This window comes from Antechinus flavipes, chromosome 1, assembly GCF_016432865.1.
Source record: "Antechinus flavipes isolate AdamAnt ecotype Samford, QLD, Australia chromosome 1, AdamAnt_v2, whole genome shotgun sequence".
In the NCBI taxonomy this organism is placed as follows: domain Eukaryota; kingdom Metazoa; phylum Chordata; class Mammalia; order Dasyuromorphia; family Dasyuridae; genus Antechinus; species Antechinus flavipes.
Genome location: NC_067398.1, coordinates 312,330,211 through 312,344,778, shown reverse-complemented (window position 1 = coordinate 312,344,778; position 14,568 = coordinate 312,330,211). Strand labels below are relative to the sequence as shown.

Below are 14,568 nucleotides of genomic sequence, written 5' to 3'. Positions count from 1 at the left end.
CCTATCTTCAGACCTCCAACATTTCTAGTTTGAAAGGGGATAAGAAGGAGGGCACAGAGATCTTAAAGTGATGATATCCCTTACAATTACACACACCATCATGAATATAATGTATGCAGAATCACACATAATATATCCACTCAGTTGCACACACAGTCATAAAAACACATAATCATTGACACATGTTTACATATTCACATTCATTCGCTCATACAGATCTATAACCATACATAAAAGTTACATGCTCATACACATGCGCTTATACAAAATCACCCACAAGTTAATCACAAGCAAACCACCAACAAACAGACACATCATACAAATCACACACAACCACAGATGGCTCAGAAAGAATAATTTCACACAAGCACATGTAATCATATAATTACAGTGACATAACCACACAATTGCAAATAAACCACACATTCTGATACACAAAGATATACTCATAGGCAGCTTTATTTAATCACACACATGGGGTTAAAGTCAAGTAAGGTCAGTAATCAGAGAAAAAGATGAAAAACATGTACAAGTTCACACAAATCCTATTCTCCCACTGCCCTTTTACTCTATCGTCCCCAATCCTCAACTTCTTCCACATACCTTCTCTCTCAACCCCTAACCCTATCCACACACAGCCAAGTGACCTGTGTATGCTGGACAAATTACCTAGTATGGGTTTAGCCATGCCACTATTATTACCACCACCACTGGTCTATCTCCTCTTACCTAGTTTTCTCAAAGCTCCCACCGGGCCTATCTATATCTAAGCCCCTTGCCCAGACTGACAGAGAAGAGTGCCCAGGGCAAGGCAGCCATAGCGTTTCTCTCAGATAGACACAGGTGTACATGTCTGCATAGACATAGAGAAACCTAACTCTGTAAGTATATACAGACACATGTATATAAGCTGGACATACACTGGAACATGAGCATCCTGACACACACACACATCCATGAGCAAGGTATGCACGCGCGCGCACACACACACACACACACACACACACAAGTATTTATATTTAAGTATGAAGTATTTAAGCCCCCAAATCAGAGATTAAGCAGTAGTGTTAGAGGAGTTGGGAGCTGGGAGAAGAACAAATAGGAAGTAGCTGGGATAGGCAACTCAAGGACAATTCCTTATAACCTTTCCCATAGCTAGAGACCAGATCCTGTCTCCCTCTCCATCCTCCACCTCTTGCCACATTACCCCTTTCATCCCATTACCTTGCTTATTTCCTCTTTCCTTTTATTAGATTTTTTACCTTATTCTGTCTCTGTTCCCTCACCCATCTTCCCTTTCCCTCCCTCATCTCCCCCCACACACCTGCACCATTACATCACACTACCCACTCTCCCCTAGCCCACAGATATACGCGGTGTGAATGAGGGAAGGTCAAATGAAGAAACCTTCTACAATTCAGGTCCCACTTCCATCCTACAGTGTAATTCAGGACTGGGTACTTTTAAGGTCTCAGGTTCCAGCTCAGTCTAATGGGAATATTGCTTTTTGCCTGAATCTCCTGCCCCTGGAAGAAAGAAAAGAATGGAAATAAAGAATGAGTTCACTGCCCTTGGGGAAGCAGTCCCCACCCATTTCCCTGGTCTGTCTAAAGGCCCCTCTGTCAAGGTGGCCCCCATCCCTTCTTCACCTCCCCACCCCCTCCCACACCCCCATCTCCCGCTGGCACAGATGGGCCCTGGGAGACAGTGACGTGTGCGCCAGGCACTGTGTCTGCTCAGGCAGCTTCCGATGGCAGCCACCCCCGCAGCTCTACTCCCCCAAGTCCCAGGGATGGGGTGAGGGGGTAGACAGGAGGATGGGAGACAGGAAATAGGAGGATGGGAGATTAGGGGCAATGAAATGATGGAAAAAAGCAGGATTGAAACAGGGTTGGAAGAAGAGAGACAGAGACAGAAGAAAAGGGATATAAGGTGACAGTTTAGGTCAGTAATATGCATCTAACCTAGATTAGTGCCAAGCCTGGGAAATCTGGGCCTAGCTGAGGATGGGGGGATCTGAGACTATTTCAGGGTCAGGATTTGGGATCTACATTTCAATCTGTGTAGGGAACCTAGGTTTGGGTAAGGATGGAGAAGCTAAGCCTGGGTCGGGATGGAGGGCCATAGGATACCAGAGGTGAGAGAAATTAGACCCAGAAAAAGCAAATGATTTGCCCAAGATCACAAAGGTAGTAACTGACAAAGTCAGGATTTAAACTCAGTTCCTATGATTCCTATAATAGAACTCTTATGAATCTAGGTAATAGCAAGGGGGTGGGACAAGGTCAGCAAGGGGAATCTAGGGATTGGGGCAGAGTGGAGCATGGTGAGGAATCTGGAGTTGAGCCTGGGTCAAGGTAGGGGATTTGGGACTAAGTTGTGGATAAGCATCAGGGTTTGGAGTGGGGTTTGGGGGCTGCATCTGGGTCAAGATCTGAATTGAGGATCTGAAATTGGGTTATGGTCAGGTGGGGGCAGGGGCGGGTTCTGACGGGGGGCGCGGGGTCTAGACTAGGTTCCGCACGAAGTTTAGGGAGACAGACCGGGGCTGCTAACCTCATCCGTGGAAATCGGGAACGCCCTTACCCCCATCCTCTTTCCCTAACTATAAGCTCTTCCTTTATGGGTTCCCTGAGCCCCCAGGCAGGTCAGCCAATCAATTCGATTCATCACACATTTATTTAGTGCCTAATGTATAGGCAGTATGCTAGATTCTGTAGAGACAAAGAAAGACAACCTGAAAAACGATCCTACCCTCAAGAAGCTCATGGTCTACTGGACAGCGGCTCTTGGGTGAGGGGTTAGGGCAGTGAGGTACTGGAGGGGGAAGTCTGAGGCCGGATTTGTGGGCGGAGCCAATTAGGAGTTTCCTCAGTCTCACTCCTCCCATCGTCGACCTCTTGAACCCACCCAATGGACTACAACTCCCAGGATGCATTGCGATCCGTTTCCCATTCCCTCAGAGAGGCTGATGTTTGTTTTGTTTTTTTTGAGGGGAGGAGGCAAAAACACCCCCAAAGCTAAGTCCGGGGCGCTCTCGTAGGCCTTGGGTAGCCGCGTTCCCTTTAAGACCTGCCTATGACGTTGCGAGGCTTCCAGAAGGTTCTCTAGAGACTAGTAGGGTGGCCGGCGTTTTCCACCTCAAAGGCCTGTCAATTGGGCTGGTGGAGAAATGCCAACACTAGCATGAGGCGGGGCTAAATCTTCCATTTGGACCAATGCAATCGAAGATCATATGAGGATCCTACCTTCAGCTTCCTTCACCAATGAAGTGACTGGTAAGCTAGGAGGCGTGGTTGACTGACTTCTGAAAGCGCCAGTCATAAGCCTGGAATGCGAGCCTTGTGCAGACAAGGGGTCGGCCGCAGGCCGCCGTTGAAAGTAGGCGTCCGTCCCCCCACGCCTCCCTGTGCCCCCTTCTCGCTCAGTACCGTCCAATCATGTCAAGGACCGTGCTGAGTGGCGGGCCTGCCGCGCAATGGCCGGCGCGGGGGCGGGGCCCTGGGGGCGGGTCTCCCCCCTCTCCACCCACCCTTCCCCGCTCTGTCAGCGGCCGGTGGCTTCGGTCCCGGGTGGAAGCGGTGAATCCGGGGGGAGGGGACAGGACGGGACGGGACAGCGGCTCAGTCTGACCGACCGCGGCGGCGCCCACAGCTTCTCACCGGTGAGGGCGCCGCGCCGGGGCCGGGCGGGGGCCGGGGTGGTCCCAAGGCCAGGGTGTCTGGGCTAAAGAAGAGCCGGAGGCACTACTAGATTTGGGAGCCGAAGGGGTCTGGAGATAGCTATGGTGGTGTTGTGCCTAGGGGCTTAAGAGACCTGAGGTGGGAGGCCGAGCACCTGCGCCGCGGGGAGCTGCTAGAGGGCTGGGGGCCGTCGCCGCCACCAACGCCGCGGGGCATTGCTGGGAGGTCGGGAGCGGGGGGCCGCGCCGCCGCCGCGGGGAGCTCGGGTTCCAGGACCTGCTAGTCCACCCAGGGACGGAAAGTCCCGCGGGCGCTCCCTCCCAGGCCGGGCAGCTGATTACTGACCCCTGGATGCTCTCTGGAGTGTCCAGCTGCCCGGCGCCTGGGACAGCTCGAAAGGAGAAGGGAGGGAGGACTGAAGGAGCCTGAAGACTAGACATGCCCCACGGCGACCATAGGGCCCCACAACCCTTCTCTAGGCTCCCTATGGTGGTGAGAGTGAGGGACAGGCAGGCAGAGGAGGGGTTGCCGTAGAGCGGAGGGCTGGGGGGCTGGCATTGGGCCGGGGGTGGCTGGGAGCGGTCTCCGTCACCATTGGGCACCCCCACCATGCCCTCCCCCGCCAGCTCTCCCCCGCCAGCTCTGCCTTCCCACTCACACACACAACCCCCCCCAGTGACATCACCACTCTGCACTGAGCCATTCAATGCCCCCCACTCTGGCTATTGGACTTAGGGATCCAGGGAGAACCCTAGCTTCCCCCACACACACTTTTCTCGACCAGACCCCCGCCCCCACCTTTCCCGAAGCGCCTTTTGTCTGAAGCTGGCCCCACCCCGAGACCAATTAAGGAGGAGACACTGCACGTCAAGTGACTTCATTGAGCAGGTTCTTGGTGATTTGGGGTCAGGCTCTCCCCGGTGAGTGAGGAGCTCCACGCTGCTCCTCTCTATCTCACACTCACAGGCAGTCACTCACAATCATATACGAGCACACACATTAACCCACTCTCAAGCAGCCCTAAGTCTCAAATACAGCCAGTCGGTAGTCACCTAAGAGGCTGCTTCTCTGGATTTCTCCTCACCCTGTGAGGGCTGACATTCACTGACTCTTCAGTGCGAGGCCAGAGCAGGACATGTGGCCCTGAGGAGGATTTGGCTATTGAAGCACCTGGTGGACAGGTGGGTGAGGGCAAAGAGGAGGGGGATTGCTGGGAATGTTTAAGCGCACCGGGCTCTCCTGCGCATCCCCAGCTGCTCCCCCAATCCAGGCAAGAGGAGGTTTCCGGAGCTTCCCACACTTCTGGGGAGAAGACTTCTTAGCTAGCTTGATGTTTAAAATTCAGCTGGAGCCGTTAAAACTGCGTGCATGGACGCTGAATGGGTTTGTAAAGTTTCGGTAAGTCCCTTTAAAAAGTATTTTCACCCTCTGTCAGGATGGCAGAAGGACATTCATCCTTTCATTACAACTCACCATTTTTCACCTCAATTGTCTTATCTCATCTCTGGTATTTCATTCATTTCATATCCATCTTCTGATATTTCATCCTCTCATATCCTCTCCCCTTTCTACCCTTTTTCTCCCCTATATCACATTCTCCCTTACCTTATTCCTTAAGATTTCATAACCCCAATATCTCATCTATATCTCAAATCTCCTCATCCCCCCATATTTTATAATCTATTTCACATCCACTATATCTCAATAGCTTCATATCTCCAGATATCTCCCATCTCTTCATCCTCATCTCATAGTCCCTCATCATTTCCCCATACTTGCCTCTAATATCATATCAAAGATTTATTTTGTCCTTTCCTCCTATTATAGCAACCCCAGTGCTCTTGCTCTCCAAGGCCTTGGAGATTCTTTGTCATCTGAGCACATGGTGGAGGAAATGGGAAAGAAAAGCAGGGCCCCTCTAAGCTCTTACCTACTAGCCTAGAAAGACATGCTAAATTTGCTGGGGAGGGGAGAGGGAGGACTTCTAAAAGAGCTTGCCCTTTATTTCCCCCTCCCATTAGGGGGGATTCAAAACCTTCTTGAACCCTGTTCATTTATTTGGCTGTTTGGTTCTGAGGAAAGGAACTAGTTTGGTGGCAGAGGTAACTTGGGGACAGCATGAGGATATTCAAGATTAGAACTTGTTTTGTTTGTCCTTTGACATGGACATGCTGTGATGCCTTACCTGTGAGCTGGCATTGGTGGGTGGGGGAATGACACCCAGGCCTTGAGTAACTGTAGGGTGGGGAGGCCTGGATGATGGGGGAAGGAGATGTGGGCTGGGACAGAGATGACAGCACTCCCCCTGCCAGCTCCTTCTCAGATAAGATTTTACTGCTGCTTCCGAAAATGGCTGCCCACCCCCAGATGCACTTTCTTTTCTGTGTGCCCTCCCTACCCCACCTCCCCCACATGCCTGTGATTCAAAATGGCAACCCCCAGCTTGTCGCGTGGGGGACCGCCGGGAGCTGTGCAGTTTGGCATGACGCGCTGGTGGAAGGAGGGGTGCCCGGGTTCATATAAATGCTTCTCTTTCGTACAAAGAGGCTCCCAAAGGCATGAGTCAGCCCAGCAGCTGCCAGCAACTATGGGGGCAAGAGCTACAGCCACTCTAGCCCTGCTAGCCTAGGACCTTAAGAGACCTTAGAGACACTACCTCCTTTCCTACCTGAAGAGGGATAGAACTGACTCTCTCTTGCCTTCCTACCCTCCAAATCCCACTCAAGGGCTAGTGCTAGATCGTCATGAGGGCAAAAAGCAAAGGCTATGGCTTTAGCCCAGGGCTTTGCTAGAAAGGCTCTGCCCCTGCTCTAGTCATTGGCAGTAATTGTGCTATGCTTTAGAAGAGCCAGAGAATGGCTTTTTGGCTATTCCCCAGAGAGATTCCCAGCCAGGAATAGGAAGAAACCCTCTCCTCTCCACAATATGCACATCCCAATGGACATACAGATATACATGTACATATGGTAAGAAGCAATGGGAGCTATGACTGTCCTATGTCATCTGTGACCAGATATTACTTGATCTAGGTCTGGCAGACAAAGGCTAGTGGGGACAACTGGGACTTTGGCACCTCATGCTATATAAGACACTGAAAGCTGGAATTGAACCTGTATAGGCAAACTTAGGATGTCTGAATAGGAGAAAAGGGCTTTCAAGAATCCCCCTCTAGTATTAGGTAAAGGATAGGCTTAAAACAGCTAGTTGCAAACAGAGCCAGAATGGGGCAGGAAAAGAACTCTACCTCTGCCAAGTTGCCTCTGTGTCAGAATTAACAGTGCCTACTGTGTGTATTTTGTGAGGCAAAAGATAATGAGTGAACTGAAGTGCTACCTTAGGGCAGGGAACTGATCCTCATGCCGATGGAGACAGAAGCTCCTAGTTCCTTTTCCAAGGGCTGTGACTCATCCTGTCTTCATGGACTTGGAGGGCTCAAATCACATGTGAATGTGAGGTTGGGAATAAGCAGACTAAAACAGAAATCAGAGGATTCTAATGACGGAGAGACCCTTGGATCCCTAGCAACCTTGGTTTAACTTCCCAATATGACTGGCTAGCTCAGAGGTGACCTATATGTCTCTTCCTAGGAGGCTTTTGGGGAAAGAATATTCTCACAGGACCATCCTGAAGTTCCATTATTGAGCAAATATTTTGTACCCTTTCAGAACAGCCATCACTTATTAACCAGATAGATGCTACCTTCTAATTCTTCATCCTCTCTCCCCAGGGACTGCAGCATCCCTGTGACAATCCAGCTAGGACAGCCTAATCAAGGATGCCTTCCCTTCATTTCTTGTCCATGTGTAGCATGAACCAAATTTAATATTATGTGAAGTATACCATTTCAGCAGTATTAGCTACTGTTCTTTCACTTACGGGAATGAAATGTTGCCCTGTATAACCTTACTAAACATACTTCCTATCCTATTCTACCAGCTGGTTATCTAGAGACCCAGTGGAGAGCTGCCTTTGAGGCACTGGCACACAACCGATGTCTTTGATCTGGACAACTCTAAGACTTGACTAATGAATCAGGTCTCAGCTGGGCCCCACAAAGTAGGCCACAGCCTCCTCACTTTTCAGCTCCTGGAATTCAGGGGCTAAGCCAAAAATATGTTCAGTTCAGCCCCTGAGCTGGAAAGGGGTCGAGTGATTATGGTGATGGGAGGGAGAGCTTCTGGTACGGAAGCTTAAATTTAGAGCAGGAAAGTTTCTTGTCTCAGCTCTACCACCAAGGAGCTGGGTGACCTTGGAAGTGAGTTCATATCTCTAGGCCTCAGGATCTAATTCTAAAGAACTTCATTATTCATCCGTCCGATTCTTTCCTTTTATAGATGAGGCAATTGAGACCAAGAGAGGAGACTTGTCAAAGGAAGGGTAAAATCAAGGGTTGGGGGGAGGTCAGGGCAGGTAGATAAAAGGGGCTAGAAGACTAAAGACTATTTTAGATTTGGCCCTGGGCTTCTTTCAGGAACAAGGAGGCCAGTACTGGTCCAGTTGCTGTAATGGGGAAGGATTATTATAAGATTCTGGGTATCCAGTCTGGAGCCAATGAAGATGAGATCAAGAAAGCATATCGGAAGATGGCCTTGAAGTACCATCCAGACAAGAACAAAGAGCCCAGTGCTGAGGAGAAGTTTAAGGAGATTGCAGAGGCTTATGATGTGCTGAGTGACCCCAAGAAACGAGCTGTTTATGACCAATATGGGGAAGAAGGTAAGAAAGCCCTCAGCTTCTCAGCACCTGGCCTGGGGCAGCCCTATGGGTGAAGCATGATTGTTCTCACTGAAGAGAACTATGTGACCCAGTTCCTTCTTAGCTCCTTAGTAACAGGGAAGAGGCCCTGCCATTTGGGTGCTGAGACTAAGGCAAGGGTCAGAGGAAGGCTGCCTCATCACTTCCCTGAACCTAACTCCTTTTCTGTATCCGGGGTTTCACTAGCTAGGACTAAGACTCCTGCTACTCTTCTCAGTATTCTAGGACCCTGGGACCCATTTCCTTTACCCTGAGCTCTCTAAACTCTCTATTTACCACCATCACTTGACCAGCCTTCACAGTTTAAGGCCCCACATAACACAAGAAAAGAGGTAAGACATAGGATCTAGTCACTATGATGCCTGGGGCCTTGGGATTCTTCTGCCAGTCTTGAAACCACCTCTTCTCCCAGCCTTATTAGGTCATCCCTGAAATCAGTGCTGCCCCATTGGATGCGAAAATGGGGAAAGGCACATAACATTTGTATTCATCAGCAAAGAGTATTAGCCTCTGAAGACCTCTATATAAACAAACTAGGGCCAAGGGAAGAGAAAGATGTGGCCTCTAGCCCAGTTTACTGCAGACCCAGGGATCAAGGGCACCTGAGATCCTGAAGGAACAATTTGCCTGCTGGTCTGCCTGCTAGGATCAAATAGGAGCTGAGAATTAACCACTGAGATCAGGGCTAGGGTTTGGCAGCCAAGAGTAACCACATTTTTCTTTTTTAAATTAAAGTATGGTGCTATCAGGGAGTGTATATCTCCTCAACAATTCTAGAGCACCCCTGTGCTGCTGTCTTGGGAAGGTAGAGATTATCACTGGCATGATGCCCTCGGGACATGAGGTGGCCAACAGCAGGGTAGAAGGTTTATGTCGGAAAGAAGGAAAGGCCCAAATAAAGCTGAAGGAAAAGTGGCCCTGGCAATGCCTCTTAGCAAATCCCACAAGCATGATGTAGCTGCTAATTCTGGTCCTCCTTTTCAGGGCCCCACAGTGCCAGCAACAGGCACCTGTTAGGCTATATTAAGACAACACTGTCTCAAGCAGAACCTAGGGCTGCCAGCCCTAAAAGGAACCTTCTTTTCCTTTCTCTACCCTCTCCTTTCCCTTTGCCTGCCCCCTTCTCCTAATCCTTTGGACATTCCCTTCCCAGACTCACCAACTCGGTGATTCACCAGGAATCTCCCAGAATATCCAAAAAATTCCCAGGGATACCAGAGCAGGGTAGTGTACAACTTTAGAAGTGTCAAACTTAAAATAGGAATGGGGATACTAATCCATAAGGTTCCCTGTCAATGCAGGCCACAAAATGCCTTTTTAAAATGAAATATTACTTAGCTTTTTGGTACTTTTATTTTGTTAAATATTTTCCAATTACATTTTAATCTGGTTTCTGATGGGACTGGACAGTGTTATGGTGTACAGTCAGTAAACCACCGTGTGGCCAAACCTGAAAATTGAATCCATCCACCCCAGAGCCCCTAATCTAGGTAAAAATCCAGCTGCCTTGAGGACAGGGGCAGGACAGGGGGAACCCTCCCACCTCTTTCCACTATAGTTACCAAGTTTGGCCCATGTGCCCCTACGGTCTATGCCATATTGAGAATCAAGGTTAGAGGTAGAACTCACTGTTCCTAGAGAGTCAGTGACTTTGGAAAAGTATGTGGACTCAACCCCTCTGTTCTTTGCCTTTTTTCACCTCTCCCTACCTCTTTGAATATGCTGACTCTCCTTCAAGGACTGGGAGGAGGGGCTGACTCAAACAGTGAATATACCACATCCCCTAGTCTGCCAGAGTGCCAGAGGCTGGTAGTATTTCTGGCTGCCATTCCAGGCTGCCTCCTCCACAGCCACCCCCACAAGAAGCCTGTCGTGCAGACAGACCAAGAGCTGTGAGCTGTGAACGGCTGAGGACAGCCTGTTCCCAGCCTACTGGGGGAGGGGGAGCCTATTGGGAATCCCGGGGTGGGGGGTGGGGGGGGAGGGATTGGGGGAGATTGAAGCCTTTACTACTTGTCCAAGAGCCCCCAACCTTGATTCCTCCCCGAAAAATGAAACCTAAACTTGTCCTCATGACCCTCAAGCCTTTGCCAGGGAAGTAACAGGCTAATTTGGGCACTGCTTTGTGGGAGGGGGATGGGAGGAGCCTGCTGGGAACTCCAGGTGAAAGACTCCAAAGAAAATGCAGTCTCTACCCCTGTGAAGCCTAGGGGTATGAAGGAATGAAATTTCAGGAAAGGGGACAACCATCCTGTGACTTCCCAGTTAGGTCCCATGGCATGTGGGAGTGAAAAGGCCTAATAATGCCATTTTGCCATTCAGACACTTGGTATGGGGCCATGGGCAGCATTTGGAAACCTCCAGAAAAATTATTCTTCTCTGCTCATGAATATATTCAGCTTGTTTCTTCCTCTGGGTCCTGAGGCTTCCCCTGTAGGGACTGGAGAGGGAGGAGGGTTGGTCTTCCTCACCAACTATATCTCAATCTGGCTCCCACTATAGAGGAGGGGGTGGGGTGGGCACAAAGCTGCTAGAAGCCTTTTGTGTGCCTTAGGCAGTGTTGGAAAATTGCTTCCCCTTTTATGTTACTGTTCACCAGAAGCTTTGAGCCTTCACTGTAACTGTAGCACATGCCACTTATTACAAAATAAATACCTAGCTGCTATGGAGAATGGAATTTTCTAACCAAAAAAAAAAAAATCAAATTTTCAAAATAACCAACTACTAAATATCGTCCCTCTTGTGATCTCTCTTGGGTTTCACCAAAGCCATTTACCCACTTTGCCTATCCTTAGTTGTAGTTGTGGGTGGGGAAAGGAAAGGATTCGAAAGTTCCCCAGCAGCCCCAGTGGAGTACCAAGATCCTTTCTTGGATCCTTTATTACCACCCTCAGCCATTCATCCACTTCATGGCTAATGAATGTCCTCTTCTCCTAAAGACTAAGCAAGAATCTAGGAGGTTCCCCCCCGCTTAATTCTCAATGTATGAATCAGAGGCAAACAAAACTCGACCTGTCCGGTTCCACTTCTCAGCCGATTCGAAGGACTGACTTTGGGGCCCCTTGAAGGGCATGAGAGTTTAAAGTGGTGCCCAGAGCATCGTGTACATAGCTGTCAAGAGCACTAGGTCTTTTTTTTTAATTTATTATAGGTTTTTATTGATATCATATGGATGAGTAATTTTTCAACATTGTCCTTTGCATTCACTCTGTTCCAACTTTGGAGCACTAGGTCTTAATCCTGGGCTTGCTCGTTGGGTTGCTTTGGGCAAACCATCTCGGCGTGGATCAGACTAAATAATGAGTACGCTCTGACAGGGGAGGGATGATTATTCTTCTCCAAACCAGATATTACTCTCCCCATGCTCACAAATGGCAAAGCTGCCATCCTTTCCCGGGTAGTAGTCCCCCTCCCCCCAAGATAAGGGGGAAGATAAAAATCCAGAGAGCCGGCATTAAGAACCAGGTAACTCCCGGGAGCCCAGCTCTCTCTTCTTAGAGACCGATTTGCTGGATGGGGGCGGGGCAGAAGGAGCAGAGCCGAGACTAGAGGTTGTGTTTCTGTCCTTACCTTTCTTCCTCCCCGCTCCCCTCTCCCTGCCCAGGCTTGAAGACCGGCGGTGGCAGCTCCGGAGGCTCTGGAGGCTCCTTCCACTACACGTTCCATGGCGACCCCCACGCTACGTTCGCCTCCTTCTTCGGTGGCTCCAACCCCTTCGACATCTTCTTCGCCAGCAGTCGCACCACGCGGCCCTTCAACGGCTTCGATCCAGACGACATGGATGTGGACGAAGACGAGGACCCGTTTGGCGCCTTCGGCCGCTTTGGTTTCAATGGGCTGAGTGGGGGCCCCAGACGAGCGCAGGAGTCCCTGCACCCCCGGCGAAAGGTGCAAGATCCCCCGGTCGTGCACGAGCTGCGCGTGTCCTTAGAGGAAGTCTACCACGGCTCCACCAAGCGCATGAAGATCACCCGGAGGCGCCTCAATCCCGACGGTCGGACCGTTCGGACTGAGGACAAGATCCTCCACATCGTCATCAAGCGGGGCTGGAAAGAGGGCACCAAGATCACCTTCCCCAAAGAGGGCGACGCCACGCCGGACAACATCCCCGCCGACATAGTCTTTGTACTTAAGGATAAGCCCCACGCTCACTTCCGACGAGACGGGACCAACGTGGTCTACAGTGCTCTGATCAGCCTCAAGGAGGTAAGCTGGGACCCTGGTTCGGGACCGCGAGTCCGGAGGGTGGTGTGAGACGGCCGGGGGGGTAAGGGGATGGGGAGGGGGGGAGGGGAACGTTTCCCCGAAATCCCCCAATTTCCGGATGTCTAGGGTCCAACATCCTGCCCCACCCCACCTGACTTGCCGCCCCATCTCCGGGCAGACAAGCCATAGATCTGCGCGTCCCCATTCCCCACCGTGCTTCAGAAATCAACGCGCGCTTCTTTATGTCCCGCCTCCTCTCCATCTCTCCCCGCTCTTCTGCCCTCCTCTTCCCCCAGGCTCTGTGTGGCTGCACTGTGAACATTCCCACCATCGATGGCCGAGTTATCCCCCTGCCCTGCAATGATGTCATCAAGCCTGGCACTGTGAAGAGACTACGCGGGGAGGGGCTGCCCTTCCCTAAGGTGCCCACCCAGCGGGGCGACCTCATTGTGGAGTTCAAAGTGCGCTTCCCTGACAGGATAGCTCCGCAGACGCGACAGATCTTAAAACAGCACCTGCCTTGCTCCTAGGCCCAGCCTCAGGGCCGGCTCCCGGCCTCCACAGCAATACCGCCCTCCGGCCCCAGGCTCTGGCAGCCAGAAAGGCTATCCAGCCGGCCCTACCGCCCCTCCGGGCTACCTTTTTCTAAAATGCAAAAAAGCCACTTTTGTTTTCAGAAAGTTGTTACCGCCCCTACCTGGCAGTGCTGTCTCGGGTGGGAAGTGAGGGGGGGGAGGGAGGGAGGGAGGGAGGGATGCCCCCGGGGCCAGGGGTCGCTGTTTTTTGTCCCAAGCTTTGAATCCACTTTTACTGCTCCCCGCGGCTGGAGAGTGATTTGACTGTTACTTGACGATCTACATGTAGAGGTTTCCTATCCAGGCCTGTAAATAGCATGTCGTTTCCCCTACCCGCTGCCGAGGTCCTTCCTGCCCTCCTTTCTCGCCCCCTCTCCCGCCAAATGTGGGGGAGGAGGGGACTTCAAACAGGACACTCTTACCCCGGACCATCACCACACGAAGGGGGGAGGGAGGGATGATTGATTCTTCTCGTGTAAGCGAGTACACGTACACACATACCTTCCCACATATTTGTGCACACATACTCTGGGATGGGGGAAGGGGGGGTGGGGAGGGCCACTGAGCACGAGACACTTTGTATTTACCAGGGGTGGAGTTCGCCGAGCTGCGGAGGGAGAAGTGGGACCGGGAGGCAGCTCGGGCTTCGCCAGACAGACACGCCTCAAAACACTTTCCCTCCTTTGACAGCCACACCTTTCCCGAGCCAAACCGGGGCCTGCGAGCTGGGGGAAGAGGGGCTGGGCGGAAGGGGAAAGCGCCTACTATGTACCACATGTGTTTTCTTTTAGGCTAACTAAGGGGCTGGGGTGGGATTTTTACCTTTTTGTACTGGGCAACTCTGTGGTGCTGCTAACCTTGATCCAAAAAGGGAGGGGATTTGGAGTTGTCCCCACCTGAGAATTCAGGGTCACCCGCAGCCATGCCCTGGCCTCCCCGCCCCGGGGCTGAACTCGAGCCCGGAAAGAGCCCGGTCCGGCCCTTCCAGTCCTAGTCCGCTCCGTCTCCAGGCTGCTTTGGTCTTTTCCTGGCCTGTGGAGCTGTCCTGTCCCTGGAGTCTGGGGAACCCAGGATATCTTAACTTCGCTGTTCCACACTGTACAACTGTCATGTCCTGGACAGCAGGGAACTCTGGAGAAGGGGTTGATGACTCTGGCCTGGTCTGTGGCTACACCCTAAGGAACTGGGGTGGGGGCTTTCTTGGTTTTTCTCATTTTAATGAGCCCCTGAATGTTTTTATAGTAGTTTTTTTGTATTTTTTTGTAATGACAGTATTATGAAAAAATAAAGTATTTTAAAAATAGAAGTTATCCGTCAACCACAGGGAATGGGGAGGGCGGCGGGGAGAG

General features: G+C 51.1%; 1 protein-coding gene and 1 long non-coding RNA gene across 4 annotated transcripts; one reads left to right on the top strand and one right to left on the bottom strand.

The window, feature by feature from the left end:
• Positions 1-431: 431 nt before the first annotated feature.
• LOC127540757 (uncharacterized) lies at positions 432-3,028 on the bottom strand. The gene is made up of 2 exons (XR_007948276.1): positions 2,755-3,028; positions 432-1,526 (listed from the first exon to the last, which is right to left on the bottom strand). It is a non-coding gene; the product is annotated as an uncharacterized LOC127540757 (long non-coding RNA).
• A 152-nt stretch (positions 3,029-3,180) lies between these two features.
• Positions 3,181-14,525, top strand: DNAJB5 (DnaJ heat shock protein family (Hsp40) member B5). Of its 3 annotated transcripts, none has more exons than XM_051965558.1 (4): positions 3,181-3,278; positions 8,155-8,399; positions 12,043-12,644; positions 12,941-14,525. In XM_051965558.1, exons 2-4 carry the CDS (start codon positions 8,189-8,191, stop codon positions 13,172-13,174), a joined length of 1,047 nt encoding a protein of 348 aa, XP_051821518.1. In that variant the 5' UTR covers positions 3,181-3,278; positions 8,155-8,188; the 3' UTR covers positions 13,175-14,525. The 3 variants fall into 3 exon arrangements, with proteins under 3 accessions (XP_051821518.1, XP_051821509.1, XP_051821502.1); XM_051965549.1 differs by lacking the exon at positions 3,181-3,278 and adding an exon at positions 3,540-3,664; XM_051965542.1 differs by lacking the exon at positions 3,181-3,278 and adding an exon at positions 4,796-5,081.
• The last annotated feature ends 43 nt before the right edge of the window (positions 14,526-14,568 follow it).

What these genes read in the sequence shown, in the direction of transcription:
- DNAJB5 (XM_051965542.1), top strand. Translation starts at nt 4,900, where the DNA reads ATGTTTAAGCGCACCGGGCTCTCCTGCGCATCCCCAGCTGCTCCCCCA. An exon ending in AATGGGTTTGTAAAGTTTCG is followed by an intron (nt 5,082 to 8,154) that starts GTAAGTCCCTTT and finishes GGCTTCTTTCAG; the next exon opens with GAACAAGGAGGCCAGTACTG. An exon ending in TGACCAATATGGGGAAGAAG is followed by an intron (nt 8,400 to 12,042) that starts GTAAGAAAGCCC and finishes CTCCCTGCCCAG; the next exon opens with GCTTGAAGACCGGCGGTGGC.